The 26,837-nt window shown below is 43.1% G+C and overlaps 1 protein-coding gene across 2 annotated transcripts in view; it reads right to left on the bottom strand.

Moving 5' to 3' along the window:
- Positions 1-26,837, bottom strand: part of LRGUK (leucine rich repeats and guanylate kinase domain containing) — a 397,810-nt gene that overhangs the window by 121,521 nt on the left and 249,452 nt on the right. For both annotated transcript variants that reach the window (XM_085653594.1, XM_085653595.1), the window contains 2 exons: positions 22,798-22,904; positions 11,805-11,924 (listed from right to left, as the gene is read on the bottom strand). In XM_085653594.1, the coding sequence (XP_085509720.1) occupies positions 11,805-11,924; positions 22,798-22,904 (227 nt within the window). The remainder of the gene's footprint in view (positions 1-11,804; positions 11,925-22,797; positions 22,905-26,837) is intronic.

Below are 26,837 nucleotides of genomic sequence, written 5' to 3'. Positions count from 1 at the left end.
TGTTTGTGTTTGAGATAGGTAGCATTTGAGGATTGAGATGTTTTTGAATGTTGTTTTTAATTAAAGTTGGTGCAGGGCTATGCAAGTGTTTTGTAGCATTAGACCGAACTGCTCCAAGTATCGATTAAAGCAAATTGGTCTTAGAATAGAGACCTGCGGAACTCCACAGGGAGCCTTGGTGGTGGTTGGGGTGTGGTCTGCTATCATGACCTTTTGTTATCTGTTGGTCAACACGGATTTGAACCATTCTAAAACCCCATGCAGTGTTTGAATATATGAAGTAGTCATTCATATCAACAGTGCAGAAAGCAGTCAATAGGTCAAGCAGTGCTAGAAGGCATGCATCATCTTTGGCCAGGTTGTGAAATATACTGTCCAGCACTTTCAAGGTGGAGGTTTGATACAGACACCTGCCCTGAATTCTGATTGGTGGTTGACTAGTAGGTGTACTTTTGAAACTGTGCTGTTCAATTGATTGGCCACTGTTTATTTCTACGGCTTTCCCAAGCCATGGCAGCCTGAATATTGGATGATAGTTTGATGCTTGGTGGGAATCAAGCTTAGTCATACGAGCCATTTGGCTGGTTTTTAGTGCTGTCTGAAATACATTCTGATGTAAAGAGCTATTAATCAGCCCACACTGTTTTGAAAGATAAGGAAATAATCTTTCATAATTTTGGTAGGAAGAAGACTACAGAAATAATGTGTGATTCTTAATTTTTTTAAAGCCGTAGCCAGTTCATCTGCAGTGATGTGTGAGAAGGAATTTGAGATATGAGAGCATTTAAGAGAGGGAGAAGTTAGTGGTGCAGTTATGCCAAAATTATTTCTTAATGCTCAAATTTTCTTAGCAAAATAAGTGAGGAATTCTTCACATTTTCCTTTGTGAGGATCATGGTCAGTTCTGCGTGTGGCACTGACAGTTTTTGGATGTGCCAGAATAACAAACGTATGGCATTGAAAGGGAATGAAATTTTCTCCAAGATTAAAGTAGATTTACAATTAGAGAAGATGATGATGATTTAGTAGTTGCCTCTCAGTTTCTTAAGCTTAGATAGCAATTGGAGTAGTTTGGGTTTTCTCCGTTACTTTTCCACTTTTTGAGTATTCTTCTTGCTTGGGCTTCTGACTGGGAGAACAATGGCTAGCTAGAATTACTGCTTGAATTTTTCAGCTTTCTAGGCATCAGAAATCTACTGTGGTCGTAATGATGTTCTATGGATACGTCTTCGATGATCCCTCATGAATCAGGACATTTGAGTTTAGGAGTGATGTGCTCTTGGAGGGCACGAGGAGTGAGCTTTTTCAGAGGGCGGATGATCCTTCTAGAAAGTGGCTGCAGTATGGATTTTCCCACTATTTATTGAAATCCCCTAGGGACATATTAATGATTAAAACCCTAAAACTTTCATTTAGGAGACCAGCACACTATTCAATGAATTTTGGTGGATGGTAAGCTAGGTGTAAGTATAATGTGGAGGTGGGTGATATAAGATGGCAATTGTCTAGTGGAGTATAGATTTGTACATGATTGCGTTTGTTTCTCCAGGCAACCCTTTTGCTTTTTTAGTCCTTGGAAAATGATGAGAAGCATGTTTTGTATGTTGGTATGTTTTGGAAAGCACACTACCAATTACAGGGTCACTTGGTGCCCTGACAGAATTACATTCTAGCTTTTACAGGCAGCCACTGACCAGATTCTGGAATCAGAGTGGTCCTACAGAAATCATTAAACAGTGGAGCCCAAGTACCAAGACAAGAAGCTTGATTTTGAAAAGGCTAGTGACACTAGATAAGGAAAACCTTAATAACTAAGTAGGCACTGTTGCTATAACCCAATCTGAAACCACTAATGCTGGTAGAATTGCACTGCAGCCATCTTCAGAAAATAGAGCAAGGGATGATCAAATTTTCCTCATATTGGAGATACACGAGGAGATGACAGTTTCCATTTGAAGATAGAAATCGACTTTTATAACCTTTTGACAACAAGAGAGGGTTTAGGATAGAGACCGAAGTCATGAGGCCACATGAAGCGATGCCAAAAAAAAGAACTCCTTCTAGTGATCGAAATGTTAGTTTTTTCCAGTGTTGGGTTTTTACCAATGTTGTCATCCATTGTCTAATTTTTGTTAAACAGTTTCAGAGGGAAGAACTGTCCTTGGCCACTTCATCTAAACCGAAATTATCATAGTGGGTAGACAGTTGAAAGCCACCTGATCTGTACAATAGGTAAGAGGTCTAAACTCGAGGTTAAACAGAACCCTGCATGTGATCTTGTTAGTCAACGAGACAAAGGAACCAAGTGTCACTTTCTGCAATTGTTCTGAAAGAAAGGAGGTGAACCTGTCGGGGATGATCCCACCAATGCTAAGAGAGAGCAATTAATTTACTAGAAGAATATGGTCAGCAGTGCTGTATGCACCAGAGAGATCTACTAAAATCAGTGCATTTACACTGCTGATTGTAGAGAATCTTCAACTAATATAGTGACAGATTCAGTGCTTCCGTTGTGTAGAAAGTTTGAATGGGCATTGTCCAGCAAGAAGTTAACTTAGAATAAAATAACACAGGCATTTGTGACTCTTTATTATCATCAACTGCAAGTAGCAGGATGATGGGGTGATAGTTGGAGGTGCCAGCAGTTTACTGTTAGGTACTGGCAGATAACTATTTAGAATTCAGTAGTAACTGTTAAAGGGTGGGCAGCTTGGTTACTGATTACAAAGATAGTTTTTGGTGTTCTGTGTTTAGTGTATTTAGTGTAAAGTGGCTGTGAGACAGATGTGCCTCTCTACAAAACCTCTGAGAAATAGAATGCTCTAATGCTTGGTCTTCCACAATAACCACTGAATGAACTGAGCTAGTCCTGCCATACATTGAGCTTGAATTAGTGATGGACGAGAAGGAATATTTAAACCCTCAATTCCTTGGTTAAGGAAAATATAATATTCTTTGGAGGGATGGACAGCTCTTTTTTTGCTATAATTGGCAGATAGCATATTCTGGTCCCAGACTGATTCGCTTTGAATATCCACAAGTGGAATCTAAGGATGGTTCTCATTGAGGTTGGATTATGGTCAACTTGGTGGGTATGAGAAGTTAGTAGAAGCATAACTGTTATGGCTCATTGCACTAATGTGCAGGTCCTAAGAAATGCAAAATTATAAAAATAATATATATCTGGAAAAAATGTGAAACAAGCAAAGGGCCTCAGATGCTAGCACCAATTCAGCTAGCCTGGAACATTTCTAATTACTTTCCTCAAATAATTATTGGACAAGATTGGGCTAGCATCACAGATCACTATGGATAAGCGAAACATATATACAGAGAAAAACAGGGGCATTCATTTTTTCACCCGATTGCAATAAAAGTGATTAGGCCAGTCCCTACAGGCGAGGACGTGTCTCATTTAGGGAAACGCCCTCTACTTCAAGATGATGATATCTCTCCAGGAAAGCAGTATAGTCCTAGCACCAACCTGACGGTAGAAACTCGTGTTTTTAAAAAGCTAAAGGCAGATTCTGAAGACCCAGCCAACTATCCACCAATTTGTAATGTTTCTTTCATTAAAAAATACTGGGAATGTTTGTAAATGTGCAGCTTTAAGAGCAATAGGAAAGTAGGTACATACTTAATGATTCTCAATGTAGCTTTAGTTAAGGCAGGAAAACACATTAAACTCTGGAATGTATCTAATATGAACATGTGAGAAATAGAGACCACAAACAGTAAGGAGCCATACAGCAACTGGACATATTAGCAGGAAATAATCGACTGGCCCACACTGGAGGTACACGGAGGCATTCATGGTTTGTCTTTGCTGTATTGTTGGCCCTTTTTAGAGACACCAAATGACCAAAGTGAGGCAAAAAACTCAGCTTGTCAGGGTCTTTCCAGAGGAACACCTTAAGGCTCATGATTAGCCACTTCAGTTCAATATTTAATTCTCTCTTCTTACCGTTGTGAAAAGAAAATGTAAGATCCAATTTCAGTACTCCGTAAAAGCATTACCATTGTGAAAAACCTCAGGGTATTGCTTCATACAGAAACTGAAAGAGCCATGTGAACACCTCCGCCTAGGCTTTGTTTCTGGGCACAGGCAGTGAAGGCTCCCACAGAGGGGTCCAGAAACTTGTCTCATGGTGGCAGGCTGGTGGTCACCAGTCAGAAACCCACCAGAGGCTGGTTTGGTTCAGGGGTCCCCTGTAGAAGGGACGCCTGAGTGCAGGGACTAATACATCTGACACTGTGATGAGTGCAGGTTTATTATTCTGAGATGTTTGATACCAAACATTCCAGGATCCAGTAAAGCCATCATGGTGCTAGGAAACTCTTAATGACCAGTTTCCAGACCATATACTCAGGATGGCTTTACTGAGCATTTATAATATCTAAGAATGACCTTAGATATTATAGGGGCTTGTCTGCTCATGCAGATAGGCCTCACATAAGACATAGTGCACCCTACCTTAAAGGTGACTTACCTATACCTCATGCAGTGCTGGCCAGGCATGGCACACAGGGTCATGTCCTTTAGGCTAGTCCAGTCGTGTATACCCCTATTACATAAATTTGTCCCATCCACACGACAATAACGATTCTAAACAGGTGACCTTTTACCTAGTAACTTGCTCCTTTCTCTGTGACACCAGGCTCTTAGTATACTATCAAAATCCCTGTACCTGACGTACATAAACATGTCCCTAGGCACGGCAGAATTATTCTGTATAAGGGTCACCACTTTTTCATCCTTAGCCAACAGCCAGCTGTGCATGACCGCATTTGATTAGAAAAGCATTAGTGATTGTTTTCAAAACAATTATGATTGTTTTAAAAACATATTGATTCTAGAAAAAACCCTGGAGTGGCCATTTTAGTATGAAAGACGCTCACTCCCCCCTACAAATTACAGGAGAATTCTTTCCAAGCTGACACCTAGTCCTGCATGCTGAATCTTTGACATGCAGTGGCCTGACAACCCTTGCGGGCTGTAATCCTCGAAGCAGAGACTAAGTCCTTCATTCTCAGGTGAGGGGGCTGGTTCATCCCTAGGGGTTTCTTGGCTACACACATATATACATATACATGCTACATATACAGATCTAGGCTAGGTACATTTAGGCAAATTACTTAGGGCGCGCATTTTAGGAATATGCAAGTGCTACTGTTTTTATCTGAACTGCTTATGTTCATCTTATTAGCACTATGGTAGAAATGTATCTACTATTCACTATATTGGTACTAACAATATCTTTTGTATGCATCTGTCTCCTGATTGTCGCAGCACATATGTTTTACACAAGGCTGTCGCTGGACCAATAAATTCTTATTGAAAAGTCCTAATTGCCATACTGTGTATTTTCTGCGAGAAAGCCGGCACGAGTGTCTGAGCTTAACTTACTGTACTGTTTTCCACGATCCCTGAGGAATCGGGGTTGTCATGTTCAGTGGTTGCCAGAAACTGCCTACACCACTGTAGACTACAGGAGGGTGGTACTGGCACTGTAGAGCTAGACAGTCTAATGGCTGATATATCCTGTGGGGGTGCCCAGGAAGGGGTTAGGACACCAAGCCCTCAATTTAGGTCATCCAAAAGTCTCTGAGGGTGGCATAATAGATGCTGCAGCCCTCAGAGCCTTTCCCTGCCTTTGATACCATAGGTGTCCCTTACAAGGGACTTACAGGTAGGCCAGAGTTGTGCCAATTGTGGAAATAATGTTACAGTTTAGGGAAAGAACACAGGCCCTGGGAACCTGACTGGCACATTCAGTCAAAATTGCATCAGGTAGCTGGCAAAAAGTTAGGGGCAAACATGCAGAAAGGGCACTTTCCTACAACATCTATTCCACTATTATTCTATCACCTCAACATTAAAAGAACCCAGGGAAAAGAAAAATGCACAAACACCAGCGGGTGTGCAACTGAGATTGATAAGTAAAGGTTAGGGGACTTGAACTTCTGCAAGGGAAATGGGTGCAAGGGATCTGCTACATATTGATGGACTGCCTTGCAGCCTCAGTCTGTGAACCATGAGGGTGGGGTTCCAAGGTTGAACACCAGAGTTAAAGCAATAATCTCAGAAGAAAAAAAAGATATGGGATGTTTGCCACAAAACCCCTTGAAAGAAGCAAGTAAGTAATTGTAGGCCCACCCAAACAAAGCTAGTCTCTGCAATGGTCAACTATGTCAAGAATAAGTAAACAAAATAGGGATTCACTAGTTATGCCAGAAGAGAGGAGTTTATTATTAGATATGAAGGAATTCCAAATGTTCCATGCACCGATCTCTGCTCCTTCTACTTATTCCTATAAGAAGAGAGAGAGGAGACATCTTTTAAGGAGAACAAATGGAATATTGCTCAGAAGCGGAGCAAAAGGTACCCAAACAATAGGAGGTCATTTAGAGTGAGTTTGGTCATAGCCTCATTATAGTTCCTGGGATATTTGCAGGAGGCTTGATCAACCCAAGAGTAATCAGTTCTAAATTCTGATCTGACAAACTAGTACTGATTCTAGTATTACACGCACCCCCTCTAGAATAAGGATGTCTGGCATATCAGTGAAATTAAAGGTATTTTAAATGAATGACATGTTGGTATTTTAGAGAACTGAATTCATCGATCTAGACCAAAGGCCAAAGAGGGGGTGCAGCCTTTTTACTGTTATTGAGAGTCCTTGCAGAGCTGATGCCTCTTTTATAGCTCTGACCACCAGTGACTTGTGCTAAAGTAACCTTAACCTGTGGAGATGTCCCTTACCTAAATCGCCATCTGCCTGAGAGTACTACAGAAAAATGTCCCAGCAATTCCAACATAGCAATGGCAACAACAAATCAAATGGCAGTTCCCCAAAATAATAACAAAAGCCCTACATAACGTCAACTAACAAAACTAACAAACTTATTGCATACCACGCATAACTAAAAGTGAGTCTTACGCACCATGCGTCAATTAACTATTACTAAAGAAAGGGAAAAGAGTGAAATTTGATTTTTTTTTTTATTATTCTAGCCTTTAAAGCATGAGACCTATGCTCAAGGAGTTTAATAGTCCAAAATCGTGGAGGAGCGTGCAGTCAAAGACCACAGAGAATGATTCATACCAGCCGTCAGTACTAAGATAACTTGAATCATGAATATGCAAGCTGCTCAGGTGAGGGAGTTAGCATGGTGTGTGGAAGTACACACGGCAGGGTTGGATTGGGATTAGAATTCGGCCCAGGCACGCAAAAAAAAAGTGGCCCACATTTGTATATCGCCTTCCGGCAAAACACTGCTTCGGCGAAGTTTTTTATACACCTGAAAACAAGTGAGGCCACATCTGCTCAGGCCCCCGGTCCCCGCTCAGTATGCACACATTAATTGGCCGGCCCAGCAAGAGAAAAGGAGTGACACCTCTGCCGGTTGATAAAAGGGAGGTAATGGATGCCCATCTGCCCCCAGAAAGGCCACTCAGGGCCCCACTTTGCCGCTGGTGACACCTAAACACACCAGGCACAGCCCAAATCGCCTCCCAGAATTCATCCCACAGCTGGAACTTCGATACCGGCCCCTCGGCCATTGCCCGAGTGCCAGCCTTACCAATCTGACCCTGACACACAGGCAGAGATTCTGTTAACAACTGCCTTTTTTTCAACTGTATCACCAGTTGTTTTGGGCACATCTAGAGGGTAGCAGTAATTCACTGAGGCTTGAAATTGGAGAAAGTGCAACATTAGAGTTTTGATGTGTCAGGGCCCTTACTCATTTCAAAGGCTTGAAGAAAAAGGAACTGAAACCTGGGTAGCTGTTTTGTGAAATTCATAGTACAGCTTTTAAACATTAAGAGATCTAGACATATGTTTTTTCCAAATTAGTGAGGAGATTGAGATGAGTACTCAATGAAAAGAAGGGAATAGTCACGGCATTATATATATATATATATATATATATATATATATATATATATATATATATATATATATATATATATATATATATATATATATATATATATATATATATATATATATATATATATATATATATATATATATATATATATATATATATATATATATATATATATATATATATATATATATATATATATATATATATATATATATATATATATATATATATATATATATTCCAGCAAGCTGAAACACGTCTCTCTTATCTCAGGGGTTGAGGGAGGACGTGTGAGAATAAATATTTGCCGTATCTTGACTGCCTAGAGTCCGTGCCTTCTTCCATGGATGTCTCTGTGGGAGCTGGATATTTTGTACATTTGAATTCAGAGTTGGGAGTCTTAACACTGCACACGGAACACCAGTTGTTTGTGGCTCTCCCCTTTGACCGTTTGTTTTTGGAGGAGTACGGGAGTGCTAGAGGGTGAGCCCCCATCTTGGTAGCCAGGAATAGGACCAAGGATGACAGCGGTGGGAGGCCAAGGTCCTGCAGCGGGGCGGTTTTCGCGACTGCCAGCACGGGGTCTACGCTTTCCAGGCAAGAAATGCCTTACACAGGAGACTTACGCCTTTTTGGTGACTGGGCACTGCGGATGCCTAAACCCATGCGGTGAGGTCAGTCTTGGCGTACACACCTTTATACATTGGTTCCCTTCAACCTCGGTTTATATGCCTGGTTAGAACCCATTTCTGCTACCTGTTATTTTAGACATGGAGACTATTGCCTATTGCCTCAGGCCCTGTTCATTTTCACTTTCGGTGCTGACTTCTGCATTAGGAAAAGATTTCCTTTTTTTGTGCACATCAGGCTTTTACATGTCAAGGGGTTTTATGGGATTGGTAGTCCTGTTGGATTCTGTGTGCCTGCTCGGTGGCTGACATTAAGTCGAAAGTTCACATCTGGTGCATAATTCGGCCCCGGCGTGCGGATGCCATGAATTTGTTTCCCTGCCCCTTTTTGACTGCCTCGCTATTGTGACATTTACAACACGGCAGGAGTTCACACTATTTGCGTAGCAGAGTTCACGGAGACTCTGGAACCGTGAAACCGTCATCAGCTCGGATGAGCACTCAGGATCAGAGGTTGCTTATATTCGGACAATTTATTGAAACCACAGCACTGTTCTTTTAATGTATTTAACAATTTGTTGTTTTTATGAAGGCGATATATGATGAGACACTGGCAGCACATTTTTAATTAGTCACAATATTCCCACTATGGCATGCGACATTTTTTAAGCTTAATTAATCTACCCTTACAAAAGCAACTATGGTAATTGTGCAATTGATATATTATATATTGTTTTACCTGTAACAGTGCTGATACTCAACTGAAGAGGGCATGAGTTTACTGCATAGGGTAGATAATGCGGTAGCGTACTGATGAGTATGTTGTTTATGTCTACCATTGCCTTAAGTGGGAAGGGCTATATATACTGTGATAACAATAGCGCCAACCAGATTGGTAAAGGCTTCCAGCGATCTGAAACGCGTCTCTCTTTTCTCAGGGGTTGAGGGAGGACCTGTGAGAATAAATATTTGCCATATCAGGGGAGGGGGGGGGGGGAGAAAGAGAGAGAGTGAGAGAGTGAGAGAGTGAGTGAGAGAGTGAGAGAGAGAGAGAGAGAGAGAGAGAGAGAGAGAGAGAGAGATTGTTTTGGTGGTGGGTGGGTGGGTGTGTGTGTGTATATTTGTTTTTTCATTCAAGCATCTAGGAATTATTGGACATGAATATGATTGACTTAACTTTATCACTGATTTAATTCATATCCAGAGGAACTACTACAATATATGGAGCTGCTCATCAATGCATTGTCTAGTTAAGGAACTTAAGCATTTCCAAAAAGAAAGCATGGGATACAGACATATATTCCAAAGCTATCTCATAATATTGGTCTCAAATCCAATAAAATAATTATTCTTCCCCTCAATTGAGTACACAAACTACCAACTGATTGATGAAAGAGGTAAGCTTGGAAATACTTACCTGGGATAAAACAGTAGGTTCTTCCTCGGAGTACCGATGGTCTGAATTTCAATCAGAACTAAACATAAAAGGCAATGGGCAACACTTGACCAACAGAACATAAAACTACTGTTCAGCCAATAATAAAGTGCAACGCTGCAGCCATTCTCACCTAGGATACCTCACACCAACCCAAAGTCTTTTCAGATGATTCCAGCTATAAGATAATTTGCAGGTGTGCCCTACAGAACTCTAGCTGGTTAATTAAACTGTTTGATAAGGCATAAGGGGCCAGAGCACCATGTGACTCCGGGCGATAGCTCGCCTAATCTTCCCAATGGCCCCCAGCGCCTTGAGACCATTACAGGGGATTAATTTGCGCTTAACAAATACCGGGTTATTATTTTTATTACAGGTAACACAGTTTTTGAGTTGCCAGAATTAATTTTATTTCAGCAAAACATTTTGAACAGAAATGTTGTACATGATTATAGTAGGGGTACATATTAGCAATTGGGGTGGTTAACATTAAACTTAAAAGTAGGAGAGCGGGTGAGAAGGATCATATTCTCAATGTACGCATAAAGACAGGGCACAATAATACCTAAACCTAATATTATACATAAGTTACAAGATATAGATTTACAGAAATTACAGGGCAGGGTAAAGTATATATTTCTATCTTCCTTCAAAGAGCAGGAGAAAGCTGAATTGGGTTGTTTTACACTACTGGAGTGAGGTGTGTGCTCATTGAGCCGAGAGCAGGTCAAAGAGTGAAAAAGATAATCTGAGGCTGTGCCTTAGATCGACCCAGAATGGCTTGTATAGAGCGCCTTGTTTTGGAGTGAGCCAGCCAACATGGCAGCAATATGAGGAGGATGATGTGTTCTCAGGGAGACAGCACAAGGTTCTTGAGGAAAGGGGTAAAACATTGCCTAATGAATAGAATGACTACTGAGAAAGGCACATGAGTAAACTATTGCAATAATCTAGTTTAGTAAGAACTAAGAAGCAGGGAGTTAAACAGCTGCGGGAAAGGAACTAATGGGTGGAGTATCTCACATTTTGCACTTGACAGTACAGGGCCTTAGCCATAGTGCAGATGAGGTGTCCATACGCAAAGAGAGACTATAAAGAACTACAAGGTTTCTAACAGAGCAGGCAAAGGTCTGAGTGTTAAGTACAGTGGACTGAGTTAGATAAAAGGAGACATGGTCTTGAAGAATGAAAATGCCGGGCACCATCTTAGATGACTTCAACAGGAGGAACTGTAGAACCAACCTCTGAGGAATGGCTGTAATGCAGTTAGATTTACATGGCTAGAGAAAGCGAGAGAAGTGTTGTGGACCTTGTACTATGCAGCAGTATGCATCCCTTAGCTATGGAATGGTAGATATGTAGAATAAGGGAGGTTACACCAAGGGTAGGGAGGCTCTGTAGTGGACAGTTTGGGGATGGGTGAGGAAGAGGTTGGATGCTGTTGGTTATTTATACTGTTCTTAATAAACTTCATGAGATTCAGCTTCTACCAGGTGTGCAGAGTATTTAACAGTGGCGACGAGCAGCAGTGCTTGATTGGGGACAAGCAGAGCACCACCAATTCCCCTGGAATTCCTGGTACGCACCCATGTGTGCTTATATCCGTTATTGTTTAAGCCCTTAAAAGGAGCACTCAGAAAGATACATAGAAACCCTATTTAAAGCTGAGCCAGTGATTCCTGGTGTATTCAGTAAGGAAAGGAAAGTGTGAAAGGGAAGACAGGTTTCAGCTCACATCACGAGGAATGGAAATGTTGGGAGACCCAATACACTTGTCTATCAGCATTTCCTCTGGCCAGTGGAATACTTGTCTATGCAGACCATCAAATCTTTGCTAGACATACCCATATCGGAAGAAATCCTTGAAATCCCTGACCAGCCTGTGGGTGAGTTCCCGCTTTCCACAGGACTGGGGGCCCGTCATGACCAGCATTGGGTACGGTGCATCCTGGCTGGGCAAAGTGCTGCAAGAAGGAAATATTATCAATACAGGCAGTTTCCTTTGTGGCTTTCATTTATATTTAAAGAAGAAAACGTTCATCTTAGAATGTCTTCATTATAAAAACACAAAGTAAAATATTACAGAAGAAACCTCTGACGCCTCTCTTCCAAAACTTCATTCCATGTTACAGAAAGATTTTTAGATCAAGGCATAAAATTGAGCAACCTGAATATGCTCCCATTGCTCCACTTTTGTTATAATCACATTACAAACTCAAACTCTTTCAGTGACAGCCTGCTGTGCGAACTAAAAGGGAACCAGATGTTTAGGTTGTTTCATCAAATACATTGCATAGTGGATTTGGTCGCAACGAACACTAAAACAGTATCCAAATTCTTTTAACCATATTCTTACAAATGCCCAAATCTGTGTCAAAGAGACACAGTGGACAACAGTAGGTATGTAAGGAAAAACCAATGGCGCATAACCGGTCTCTGTGCCAAGTGTTTAAAAAAAAAAAAGTCGGGAAGCCAAACATCTAAAGCGTTTCATCCAAAAATAGTGAGCAACACAGAAAATAATCAAGAGACATTCCTCATTTCCACTGAGCCGAGCTCGTGCTCAAAACAGCCAACTGGAGCGTGTAATGCTAAAATGTATACTAATTTGATCGGTTTATAATACTTTTCCTCAGTACAAGTGTATGGAGACAAGAAACGTGACAGTTAACTTGTTACTTTCAGCTAGACATATCTAATGAGCAGGTGACTTCATCTTCTCTTGGAGAAAATGCGAGACATCCTTGAGGTGTATGATATAATACATAAATGCACTGCTAACTTCATAAATCTCTTTAAATCAAGCCTCTGGTTGCCAATGCTGAAAACGAGGATACGGCTTACTGCAAGATGCAGGAAATGTGCAAATGTCATCGAAAAAATGGCTTTTAAGCCTACTAAAGTCATGAAACTTAACAAGCATATTTAGGTTAAAAGGCAGTTCATTAATAAAAGCATATTCATATTATTAGGTGCAGAGAGATATTTGATGCCAATGAAATAGAAATACAAGTTTATGCTTTCACGCAAGCTTATATTTAAGATAGATTAGGTAGGTCTTGCTTTCCACATTTGCTGCTGCATTGAGAGTAAGATGGTGTGAAATATTATTAAGCTTAAGAAATTTACAAAACTCAAGAAATCTCACAAATTCCACAGGAATTCCCTTGATTTTATTTCATGTTTTTTTTTAACACGCTGTATGACCTCACGGTCAATTTTTCACCCAAGTTAACTCAGATTTTTCGTTTAGTGACACTAAATTTCACATTTTTAAACGAACAAGCTACTTATATTCGGTAATGCTTTTTCTGGTGCATACTGTATCTACCTGCAGATTTCTCACCTTCTGAAAATCCCAGGCACCAGACAGGAACTGGAAACTTTTTGATAGCTCTCCTATGTCGACAGGGGGTGCCGACCCCATCACGACTACGCACATGGCACAGCGCGATATCACTCGAGCCATGAAGCACCTTTGCCAGCGTGCTGACATCAGTTACCATCCGTTTTTTTACGACGCCATTGAGGCGAACAGATTAAACTAACATCAAAGACAGTTTAAACCAACATTATTGAAATGAAGATTACAAATGATCATTGGTGTATATACTTCCATGCAAAGAGAAGGTGAGTGGGTCAGTGAGGAATCTGCAGGTAGACACAGTATCCATCAGAAAAATCATTACCAATGGTATTTCTACCTGCAGATCCCTTACCTTTTGAATATATTCCTCAAACAGTCGCACACGTGGTGGTGGGTGCATGACCCTCTATAGCAAAAAATCCTGAAGAACAGCATGAGCGAAGGGACCATCCCTCTTGGCTTCAGAATCCAAGCAATAGTGTTTCACAAAAGTGTGAAGGGACGACCAAGCAGCTGACTTGCAAATATCAGCCACATGTACTCCTCTTGCCAGTGCTGAGGTAGAATGTTTGGCTCTGGTAGAATGAACACTAATACCTTCTGGACACCCCTTCTGTGCCATGACATTGCAGATCTTGCTATACAGAATAATTCATCTTTATAGTGTCTGCTTGTGGATTGCCTTAACCTTTCCTCTTTTCAATGTATCCCACGCATAGCTGATCATCTAATCTGAATACATGGGTTCTGTACACGTAGAAGCTGACTGCTCTTTTGGGATCAAGTCGATTAAGTCTTTCCTCCTCTTTAGTTGTTTGTAGATGAAGGTAGAAAGTGGAAAGAGTGATAGGCTTAGCTAAGTGGAAGGCAGTAACCACTTTTGGCAGGAAGGCAGACTTGGTTCTCAATATGGAACACAAGTATTAAATGGGGAACAGATTAGGTTGGTAAGAACCAAATTGTGATCCCATTGTGGCACAAAGAAAGGTGTAGGAGGGAACTTATTTGTATGACCCTCAAGGAATCTTAGAACAATGGGACTTTCAAAGAGTGATGATTGATCAGGTAGGCATATAAAAGCCGATAGCCTGTCAAATAATGTTTAACAGTAGCAACTGTGCAGCTTTGCTGGGCTAGTGAAAGTGCAAAATGGAGGATGTCAGACAAGTGAGCCTGAAGAGGATCTACGGAGCTGTCTGTACACCAGTTAACACATTTGGACCATTTGCCAGAATAAACAGTTTTGGTGGAGTGTTGTCTTAAACATAAAATGCTACCACCACTTAAGGAGGTAAAGAAAAGGCAGGCAATGTTGCCCAGCTCAATCTCGAGCATTTAGCTAGAGGTCTGGTTGTAGGGAGACGGAGAAGACGACACAGGGAGAGGTGAATGAAGTCTAAATACCACACCCTGGGTGGCCAATCTGGGGCAATTAAAATTACTTGAGCCATGTTGAGTGAATCTTGCTCAACACAAGAGGTATCAAGTGTATGCGAGGAAACGCATAATGAAGAGGAAAATTAAATCTCAAGCGAAACACATCTCCCAATGCTTCCTGCCGCAGATACTAGAGGGAACAGATTTTCAGGCAGTGAGCATTCTCAATAAAGGCAAACAGGTTTATTTGAGGAATCTCCCACAATTTGAAGATGTCCTTGACTACCTATGGGTGGAGGCACTACTCAATGTCGTCAAGATAAAGAAGACTGAGACACGCACGCTGAGCACTCCACCCAGGTGATATGCTACAATGCAAATCTGAAGGACCTGAGCCCAGGTCCAGAGTCATAGAGCTTCTCTACAGGCTAAAGATGACCCTACTCCCTTTTTCTTGTTGAACACCACGTTACGGTTCGGTTGTCCATCAACATCTGGACAAGACTGACCACAAAAGGAAGAGAGGATGGTCTTTAGAGACAGACGTTTTGCACGCATTTCCAACAGATTGATGTGCAGAATCTGTTCTTCAGGTGACCGGAGGCCTCTGACCTCCAGTTCCTCCAGATGAGCACCTCACCACCCTAGGGTGGTAGCATCCATGATAACTGTTGCCACTAGAGTAGGAGAGTAAAATGGTTTTCCCTCAGCAAGGGCTGCTGCTCACACTTCATCACTGCATATCCACGTCCCTGGAAATCTTGATGCAGGCTTGAAGTTTACTGTGTTGGACCACTGCCTGAGGAGGCACCACTGGACATCCCTTGTGCCAGCGTGCATGGGTGCCCAGTAGAATGCAGGAGGCTACTAGACCTAGCAGGCATAAGAGAGTAAGGACTGGGATGATCACGCCATCCTCAAACATCAGAATCATAGCCTGAAAAACCCGAATCATCCGAGGAGGTGGGAAGACTCGTCAATGTGGTGTCTTGTACTCTGCCTATGAACAAGATGGGCTCAGAGGGCACCAGGTGAGATTAGGACACATTGATTGAGAAGCCCAGGTTGAAAAAAATGGAGTTGCATGGACATCTTAAGGATTTTGGGGGCCCTGGGCCAAACGTATTTTGAGGGCCCTGTTCGGAACAGCTTTGAATTTATGATCCAGTTGCAGCTCTTTCATGCCATCTTGGGTCAGGTCACTGACAGTGCACAGACACACTTATCCAAATTCTAAATATGTTTAAATTGAATATTGTGTTTCCAATATTACAACACAGCAGCAGCTCACTAATATTACTGCACATAATCTCTGTGAAATGCTCCCGTTTCTCATATGTGAGGTCCTGTTTTGATCTAAAAATAACTTTTTATATTGCTGTTGCATGAATCATAAACAAAACATTTCTCTGAAAAATGTTTGAAATAGACTTTCATACACCACACACATATGAAAACAAATTAATTAAAACTGTATTTAGAACAATATGTTTAAGAATGATTCAAGGTCATCAGGACAAGACTCTGCAGAACAGAGCTGGCTCTATCAGGGACCCCGTGAAAGGCTGGGGCCCTAGGCCAGAGCCCACTTTGCCCATGCCTTAAAACGTCTCTGCAGAGTTGTTGTTTACAAGCAGCTGGCCACCATCTCCGGTGAACTGGCCTTTATGACCCAGTTGTCTTGGCAAGGGTAATACAGAATTCCCAAACATCTGAGGTGGGCTGCAACCACTATCATCACATTCATTAAAACTCGAAGTGCGGAAGCAAAGCCAAATAGAAGGAGTGAGAACTGGTAATCATTGGATCTGACCGTGAAGTGAAGATACTTCCTGTGAGGCTGCAGGATGACAAAGCATCCTGCATATCAACAGACACCATCCAGCCCTCTGCTTCCAGTGCATGCAGAACCTGAGCGAAGGACATCATTCTGAACTTTCCCTGTTTGAGCAACCAGTTCAATATCCAGAGGCATAGGATCGGGAAAAGACCGCCATTCTTTTTGGGGATCAGGAAGCACCGAGAGTATCACCTCTGACCAGGGGCGGCTACTGTCAAAATAAAGTGATGAAGCGGGGCAAATAATGAAACAAAATATAACCACGTACCTGCTGCTCCCACTGCGGGCCGCATTGGTGCTCCTCTCTTCCTGCAAGACGTTCAAGGGCACAGGCTCCCAGGCTCCCAGACTCCCCACCCAATCCAGACGCTGCTCTCATGCTAAGGGACTGAGAGCCTGTGCCATTTCTTCACCTGGCTATACAATACAGCAGGGTTGGAGAAATCTAAGTGTGCTTTTCAGTTTGGCCGTCCTAAAATGGCTGGCCAAACTGACATGCGCACTAACAGTGCTGCTGTATGTCCATAGAGAACAGCCTCGCTGCGCCCTAGACTCAGCAGTATCGGCTATCAATGGAAAATAAAACAACAACAAACTTGTTTTAATATCATTTTATGTTTCATCTGTAGTGGGGCGACACTCCATCATTACGGAGGAGTCGCCACTGCCCCAGTCCCCTTTAATGCTCTGGAACTAACTTCACTGCGCCCTTCAGGAGTAATGGTTGGACTTTGTGCTGAAGAACATGCAGATGTTGCTGCGTGCATGCTTGATATTGGAAGGGAAGTGGAAGGTGGTGTGTGCTGGAAGGGTAGGAGATACCCACATTTGTGGAAAGGAGGATGCCCATCCTCCAACGGGTGGAGTATGTTCCAACAAGGCAAACTAGGGCTATTTCCATGCTGTAGCTAGAGAAGAGAACAAGGAGGAAGAGGATGCAGGGGAAGAGGTAGAGCTTGCTGTCTTCCTCCACCATGTTCCCTGTACTGTCTGTAGAGAGTATTTGCTTCTTGTTGTTGCTGTTGTTGTAGTAAAGATTGTTGGTGCCCTTGAAAGGAGAAGCCTCAACTGCAGCCATTAAATTCCTACATTGTCTATAATCTCTAGGTTGGGATTATAGAGCAAGAGATCCAGCTGTGGCCTTGATGTCCTTAAATCTGTCTAGTGTTCAGTTTGCCTTAGCACCAAAGAGTCTAGAGCCATCAAATGGCAAGTTCATTTATGTAGTGCGGATATCTGGAGCGAAACCTGAATTTCTCAACCAGGCATGATGACGGACAGAAACTGATGTGCTTATTGCTCTCACCACTGAATCTGCTGCATCTGGGTCTGATTGTATAACTTGCTTTGCAATAGCTTGTCCATCTCCTATAAGCACTTGCAAGAGAACCTGCATTTCTGATGGTAAGTCAGGAAGGACTGATTGTGAAGAATCGAATAAGACATGGACATATGTGCGAAGGAGACAGATACCATTGAGCGATTCTAAATCCATGCCTGCTGCTGAAAATACCTTTTTGGCAAATTGTTTGGCCTTTTTTGGATCCCAGTCCGATGGTGTTTAAGGAAAAGATCCTAGAGTCTGCTTAGATTAACATGAAGCCTGCACAACCAGACTTTCAGGAGAAGTTTGGGTCTCAAGGAGGAGGGTTATAGCGACTGGCTATCGATCTGGAAACAGCCATGGAAGTAGTTGGCTTCTCTCAAATGGCCAATATGGGTTCCGTCAGAGCCTCGTTGAAAGGAAGAAGTGGTTTCAAAGTATGGGAGGCAGAATGAAGCAATTTGGTGAGGATATTCGACTTGACCACAGTCGACGGAAGGGGCAACTCCAACATTTCTGCTGCCTTATATATAACAGAATGATAAGAGCTCACTTCCGTAGCAGGGAGACCTGTAGAAGTCCACTACCTTCTCTCGAATCTTCAAAGTTAGGGTCCTTGCTTGACTGACCAAGAACTTTCTCAGTGAAAGTGTTGTCCTGAGGATCAGAACCCTAGTATAATCTGTCTTCCTCTATCAACCTTCATGCCTCTTGTAGGAAGCTGGTTTTTTATATGATATATCAAATTAGATATATCGTGCAAAGAGTCCAGGGTTTCCTTTTTAAGTGGACTGGGTCTTGCTCTAGCAATCCCAAAGTGCTCCTCTGGGGGTAGTGTGGTTGAGCAGCCTTTGGCTTATCAGAGGGGAGTGTGAAACATTCACAAATACACACAATAGTCAATAAGTGAAACATATCACTCAATGAGGAGATCCACACTAATTTATAAAAATAACATGCATCTTTATATATATTTAGGTACCAGAGCAATTCGGTCAGGTAGGCACATTTTTCTAAAGAAATACTTTTGCATTTAAAAAGTCGATGCTTAGTAAAATTTTCAGAATCTGCAATGTTATCCTATAGGAGGAAAAGCAAGTGTGGAATTCAGGTACAGTACAGCGACTTATGGCCAGTGTCCAGGAGTTAAGGTGAGTGGTGGGCAGGGTTCAAGAAAGCACCAGCAGAACACCAGTTGCACGAGGGCGGCCGGGTGCAAAGAGTGCAAAACACCATTGGTTGACCAATGTTACTCTACGGGGGATCTGTCTTCGCGTAGAGAGACTGCATACTTTCACTAGGAGGCCAGTCAGGCTGAACTAATAGGGGGACTTAGGCCTCTCAATGCTCTGGGACATAGGGACACCTTTGGTCATCTTCTCCAAGGCCAAAGGGCAACGGGTGAAGAGGCATCTTTAGGCATCTGGTTTTCCTTACCGGGAGCAGTTGTGGTAGAGGGGGCCTGAGTGTAGAGGCTGCAGGCACGCCGGAGAGTTCACTGGGGGAGAATCCACAGTGGACTTGGTCTCTGGAGGGCTGGGGGACCACAATGACACCATTGGCCCTCTTCAACTCGGGCATGGAGCGACGGGTGCAATAGTGTCTTCAGGCATCAGGTTACTGTGGTCACAAAGTCCTCTCAGGAGTCTTTGGGTGCCTGCAGGATGCAGGGAAGCAGGTCCGCTACTTCTCTGGAGTTCTTGGCCCCTGGGTGAAGTGTTGGCAGGTCTCTCAGGCTTTGGGGACTCAGCAGTTGCAGGACAAGTCGTCTTTTGTTGCAATTGGTGAAGTCATCAGGCAGGCCGGCAGGGTTGGCACCAAGCCAGTTGCTAGGTCTTCTGTTCTTGCAGGTGTGACTCTTCACATCCTTCTTCTTCTTTCAGGTTGGCAGGATCTGTCTCTCAGGTGCCAGGGGTTCCCCAAATACTGAACTTAGAGACATTAGGGGAGTGTACGGTAGTAGCCAGTGGACTACTTACCCTTAGGGTCTCTACGCATCCTATATGACCACATCCTGCAGAAAGTGGGCATAAACCTATCCCAGAATTCCTAAGTTTGCTATCACAAAGATGGCCAACTCTGAAAAGTCGTGTCCACTGCAATGGGCCCACCTTAGGGGTAGTACTAGCCTGGGGGGTGGGCACGCCTACCTAACTGAAAAATATTCCATCAGGCCAGGTGCCACAGGGCCCTGAACAAAGGAGGTCGGCTTCCTCTCCTGTGAAGGGAGCCAGAGTCGCATTTTAAAGGCAGTGGTTTCTTTGGAGCTCCCCTGCCTTGGAATGCTAATCACCAGGTCATACTGAGGAAGGAGGTGTGAACACCCTATTTCAATGCAGACTTCGTTTCTGACCTCTTGGGAGCAGAGGCCCTCAACCTGGGAGGTCAGAAATCTGTCTCGGTGGCAGGCTGGCAGAGACCAGTCAGCTAACACACCAGAGGCTGGTAGGTTTTCAAAGGGCACCTTTAAGGTGCCCTCTGTGTGCATGTATTCACAAATCCACCAATTGAATCAGGGTGGGTTTGTGCATACAAGATGTTTGAGACCAAATATCCCTATTTTCAGTGAAGCCATAGTGTAGTGTTCACCTGTATCCAGCACATGGCTTAAAATGACTTCCCTGGTCACTTGTACTGACAACAATGGAACTGACCAGCACAGGGCATATCTGCTCATGCAGATATGTCCTCACATGTACTATAGGGCTGTAAGTCCTGCTGTAGGGGTGACTTACAAATATTACATGCAGTTTTAAGGGACATGGCACATAGTGATGTGTGTTCATGCCGTGTTTTCACTTTTTTCTGCACCAAAACACGCAGCCTGAGATGGCAGCCCTGCATGAGTTTGGCGAGGGGTGCCTTAAGGTCCCACAATTCATGCTGCAGCACTTGGGGACCCTCTTTAGTATCTCAGGCCATATGTACCAGGGGTACTATTCACTAGGAACTTACAGAGCGTGCTAAAGGTATTGCCAATTGGAGTCACAATTGTAAACTTTTGGGGAAAGCAATCTGGCACTGGGGACCTGGTTAACAGGAACCCAGGGCACTTCCAGTCGAAATCCCATCATATACCAGGTAAATAGTGGGGGGTGACCATGTCAAAAAGGGGCACTTTCCTAAACCTCTTGTCTAGAGTGGCAAGGCAATCGAGATAGCGAGTCTAATGGGGTTTGTGGAGGTGGAGTCACTGAATGTGGCATCAGAGGACTCACCTGTGGCACTGGTGGCATTGATTGAGACATCTGTGAGATACTAACTTCTGGCGCCGAAGGTGAAGAGGACAGAAAGACAAGAGGAGGCAGCGGTGTTTTCAGTGTCGTTGCCACTAGTCGTCTAATTTAACTGTGGCATTGGTAGGAATGGAGTAAAAGGTACCAGATGATAGGATGTTGGCAACCCTCCTAAACTGTAGGACATCAGTCCCATGATGTCAGCTTGTGCTCTAGAGGAGGGCATTGTTCTATTACAGATACTGAACATAGGGTTCAGACAGAGATCTGATCCATCCCAGGTGTTGGAAACTCTGGGTACGGTGATCACCTTGGGGTCAATGAGCCGGCACTGCAGGAGGGATCAGATCTGGACCAGGCGCCAGATCAGGTGAAGCAACAGGCGCGTGTTGGAGTTGATGGCATCAGTGTCAGGCCGATTTCTTTGGCTCCTGGTCTAACATCAGTTGTGGGGTCAAAGGTCTCGTTGACTTACTTTTGGACAAATTATGTCAGGATTCATGTCTTCTGTTTTTTTTTATTTCTTTAGTGACGACTTTGAAGACGAAGGTGATGGGGATCTTGAGCTTGGACAAGACTTTTAACTGTCCCAACAATCATCCATTGCTCTAGCCATGAACATCCTGACTTCTCACTCTTTAAGAGCTTTGGCATGCATCTTCTGGCACGACTGTGGTTGAATCCAAGACACCAGAGACAGATTTCAAAAGGGTCAGTGAAGGACATCTGACCCTCGCAGTCTCGACAGGGCTTGAATCCGTGCTTGAAATGGAAAAATAGAAGTGCAGGTACTCTGTACCAGAGTACCTGCTTGTTTCTGAGAAGTGCTGGTACTCTCCAATTAAAAGTATTACTTTTTTTTTAAGTGCAGGTACTCTCCCTCTCAAAATAAAAAAGTGCTGCTACACAGTACCGGACAGTACCAGCCCATTTAAAGCACTGGCTTGAATCCAGACTGTTTTGGCAGCAACATCTGAAATGGAAACTAAACCAAAGTAGCAAAGTTAAAGAGAAATCCTCTAATAAAGACGTTCTTCTGAGGAGAGCTGAAGAGCTCTGGGTCGCGTCAATGGCATGGAGAAAAGAGAACTGGCAACAGCACACCAACAGCGGCACTTTATGGCTCTAATAATATCACGTAGTGCCGTAATGGAGTCGGCGACCCCTACCGGCGTGGGAGAGTTACTGAACATTTTCTAGATCCAGTATGGCCTTGGATATTCAAAAGGTGAGGAAACTGCAGGTAGAAGTGTTCATAGAAATAGCAATTTTTAAAGCAGTGCCACGTTCGGATATCATTGTCTGGGATAATCTGACTGATCATCAAGTGACTCGCAAAGTATTTTACAACCATTTTGAGACGCAAGATGTTATACCAACAACTCATAGGGCTATTTAAATGTAGCTTTACAGTCAAAGAACGAAACATGTCACAACAGTATTAGTACAAGACACGATTAGCCACAAGACCGTGGCAGCTGGAAATTATGGGATCTCAAGATTCTGTGATGTAATTTGGCGATGGCTTGCTTTCTCCAAGAATGTTGAAGAAAAAACAAAAGTGATACCACACAAAAGATATAAGAACAAAGCTTCTTGCCGAAAACGCAGCTATCATGAAAACAGACTGTTTTGTTGTGCTTTATTGTTGCGCCACTTAGAGGCCGTGCTGGGAAGTTCAGGGAGAAGTTACCTGTCAAAGACTCGCTGCGACTGAATCATGCTGTACATAATATTGGCCATGTGGTCCTGTCCTGCGATGACTTCCGGAGGCGGATTGTACTTATTCACTGCTGCAACCTGTTTCCAAGACAAGAAGAATGGACGATAAAGAAAACGCAGTTATTTCAGGGTTGCAACGAAAATTCAATTTGTTTGGAGTTGACTCTGTTGCAATGAAGCAAGCCCGTGCATGGACGTCGATTTGCCAAAATGACAGGTGTACACGACTTGACCTCACGCAGCCTTTGGCCACAGGTGACGTCACAGGGTTAAGCTCTTGTCTAATGTTTAGCCTTGTAACTGTCTTCTATGCTTCTCATGCGCGAGGGGAGAGGCGACGGAAAGCAAACGGGGCTCTTGATCCACGTTTACTCTCTGCTCCTGCCTGCCCCAGCTTCAAGGCACTGAGACCAGGGCTGGCAAGGGCAAGCCGGGAGACCAGTTGCTACTTCTGACGACCCTAATTCGGGTCCAGGGGCTTGTGTGACTCAATTTCTACATGCACTCGTGACATATGTGCTAGGGCTCGGTGTCCTTTTGTTGTTGAAATGCTAGGGCCGCTATTGATAAACAGGACTCATTACAACCGCTTAAGGAAACTTAATGCAAGTAATTTCCCTGACATACATGCTAAAAGTGACAAGAGTTTATTCGCCGTAATACATCTTCTCTTTGCCATGGAAAATATTTAGTCAGTTGTCAGTACAGTTTTAAAATGCTGGAGAGAGGAGGTGTGGTGTGCTGGGTTAATACTGTAAATTCAGGAGACCCGAGCTTCAGTCCCAGCTTCTACATGTGACTGAATTGTGTGATCCTGGGAAGACCATTTTACATCCCTGTTCTTCGTTACTTTATCTTCCTAAGTCAGGGACTCTTAGAAACGAGCTAAAGGCACCATGAGACGTTCTACTGTAGCTGCACTGTGGCCAATGTTAGCAACTTTCCATCCGGTGGTCAAATAAATCGTCAGAGTATATTTTGAGTGACAAAGGAGAAAACATCTCCCAAGGTGGTTGAAATTTGCAAACTAGGAGGGTGCGACCTTCTCAAGTAAGTCCAGGAAAGGCCCTAGAAAGAGTAGTTATTACTAAACTATTACTAAATGTATTGACCACATCCCTACGAATTACAAAAAACACAGCAAGTGTCAAACACTTCTAAATGGTTTGAACTTTCTCTCTATATTGTAAGAAACACGGAATTAATTAACTCAGCATTTCCAACGTCTCTGTATTTGGTCATGTGTGTTCGTCATCTTTGCTAGCCATCTTTTCCCCTCTACCACCACATCTCCCGGGCATTCTTGCGTATTCGGTACTTGCACCATCAATTACATGACTCAGTCTCTGCATGCTGCCCAGCGATATACCAGAGAAACATAACAAGCTCCAATCACGGACTTTCTAAGTCACCTTACCCTGCATGTGAGAAGCGCAGCTCTGTCACACTTCATCACCATACAATGTTAGTTTATGGACCAAAAAGGCATTATACAAAATGTGCTCCTAGCTTATGTTTGTTCTATGGAAAACACATTTTGGTTTTTAGACGGCCCTCACTCACCAACCTAGGCGCACCCACCCCATAGCTAGTTCTCCTTGATACATACATATTATACCCAGGGAAGTGAACTGGCTTCAGTACCTTTCATCTCTCTCCCTTTGATATTTATCATTATAGAAAATTTTACATTCCAAAGTGCACACTATAATCCCTTTAAAATTAGAATCACACAATTAAATGTCCTGAGTGGCAAGACTGAATGTTTCTTGCAATGAAACAGGCAACAGGCATCCTACCCAAGCATCCGACATTGTTTTTAATGAAATAGTAATTGCATGGCATCCTTTCTATTTAGAACACCCTTTAGTAGCGTGGGAGTTTCTTCCTGGTATCAAGAAACAAAGGCCGGGTAAGAAGAAATTCTCCAAGATATAATAAAGGCCCAATCAAGCACCACATATAGGGCCAGTTGCTAGACACCACTTGCTAAGCTCTCTATGAATCAATTAATCAGAGAAGTTGTCTAAATATTTAGACGAGCCAGTCCATTAAAATGTTTCACATTCAGCACCACAGATTTCTTGTGCTCTACAGAGTACGCCACTGTGCGGCCTCAGCTGCGCTCTCTTATCACAAATCTCTCTTTTCAGGAGGCTTCCGGAAATACAATACCCTGGGGTATATTTTGAGTATTCAACCAAAATGCAAATGTGAGTCAGATTTTTACTGGAATCCCAGTTGGCCAGTTCGAATGCTTTCTACTGGCTCCAGCTGCAGTATTTAGATTTATTGATATTGTACTAAATACATCAAGTCGTAAAACTATACCATTTTTGTTTTTTTAATTTGTTAAATAATGGGGAAAAAAACTGAAAAAGTGCACCCTCCATCAGACATCAAGATGCAACCAAATATCAACTGCAGCATTCACAACAGAAGATCAATACTATGGTGATTTTATTTTTATAATCACTACTTAAAAAGCCTAAAACGGTTGGATTAAAATTTATGAATGGCTAGTTATTGAACTGTTATTTTGTTATCTGGCTAAAAATTTGACCCGCTTTAGATTATTTAAATTAAGCATTTGTACAACACTTAATAATTAAATTCTGGCTGTAGTTTAGAAAAAGAACTATTCAAAGCTGAACTTCTTTAATCCCTAATTGTGATCAAGCACACAAAATACGGTAGGAGGAATGCTTGCAAAAAATCTAACACCTGACAATTGTTTTGGGTAGCATGCCAGTCCATCGTTCTTTTGCCCACCATGCCACCACAGTTTGGCTCTATCGATATGAAAACCAGTCTTGACCCTGCTTCAATAGGAATAGTCCAGCCCAAAATACCAGGCCAGGTTTTCCCCGAACTGGAACACAAGCAAATAAAGGCCGGTCTCAGGGAGGACCTAGCCTGGCAGTCCGGCTGGACTTTTCTTACTGGAGAAAGGTCAAGACTGATTTGCATCCTGCTGGGTCCAAACTGAGGTGGCATGGTGAGCAAAATAATGAAAGTCGCTTGGGGTAGCATCCCAAACCGCCAGTAGTTGGACTTATTTCAAGCATTCCACCAACCACCTTTTGTGTGTTTGATCCCTGCTGCCCTGCGTGAGGGAATTGGTGAGGGAGCATGGTTAAGGGAAGAGCAGTGGGTACGACGAGGGAGCTTTCTCACCTGCTCTGTGTGAAAGGAACAAACTCTGCCCTGCTCCATTCATACTCCCACTGCCACACCCCAGCCATGGAGAGCAGGAGGCAATGAGGGAACCAATGTGGGAAGGGAAGGGGATATTCACTACGCACATTTGAGAAACTGGAGCAATATCTAGCCCATTCTCCAGGTAATTCCTGCCCGATCAGACTGCTATGGACATCCATACACTGAAATCATGCCTCCTAATAGAAATGGGGGTGTCCACCTTCGACTTTGAAATTGAAACCCCACAGCGAGTTTGTACACTTCCATTACAACAGCCTAGACTCCAAAACTCCATCACAGCTCTCAGTGATAGCCCTGAACTGCTGCAATACTGCCCTCACTCAATGTACAAATCCCTTCTACATAGACTCTTATGGACTTTCCCAAAGCATGTGAGTCACAGGTCCAAAATAGCACGGTACAAACCAAGGGCCGGATTTAGAGTTTGCAGATGTGACACCCCCCAAAATGCTGTAGATGTCCTGCTCCCCGGTGCAGAGTGCATGGCTATCTATGCACTCTGAACAGGGTAGGCGGGACATACACCACTTTTTGGCAGATGTCCCACATCCGACAAAGTCTAAATCAGGCCCAATGCGTCTTACAGAAGATAAAAGGCCTGTCCCCAGGTTCGAATGCTTGGGCTACTATAACACAATACCTGATTCCTCATCGCCCATGACAACAAGCAGTTCATCAGCTTACCAGCTACCGCCCTAGCTTCAGACTAATATACTAATCAGAGACTCACATGTTTACATGCCAAAAACATGTTATCACATGATTCCCAACCTGACAGAACCAGACGAG

Source organism: Triturus cristatus, chromosome 4_1 (genome assembly GCF_964204655.1).
Source record: "Triturus cristatus chromosome 4_1, aTriCri1.1, whole genome shotgun sequence".
Classification (NCBI taxonomy): domain Eukaryota; kingdom Metazoa; phylum Chordata; class Amphibia; order Caudata; family Salamandridae; genus Triturus; species Triturus cristatus.
This window is presented reverse-complemented; position numbering and strand designations above follow the sequence as displayed.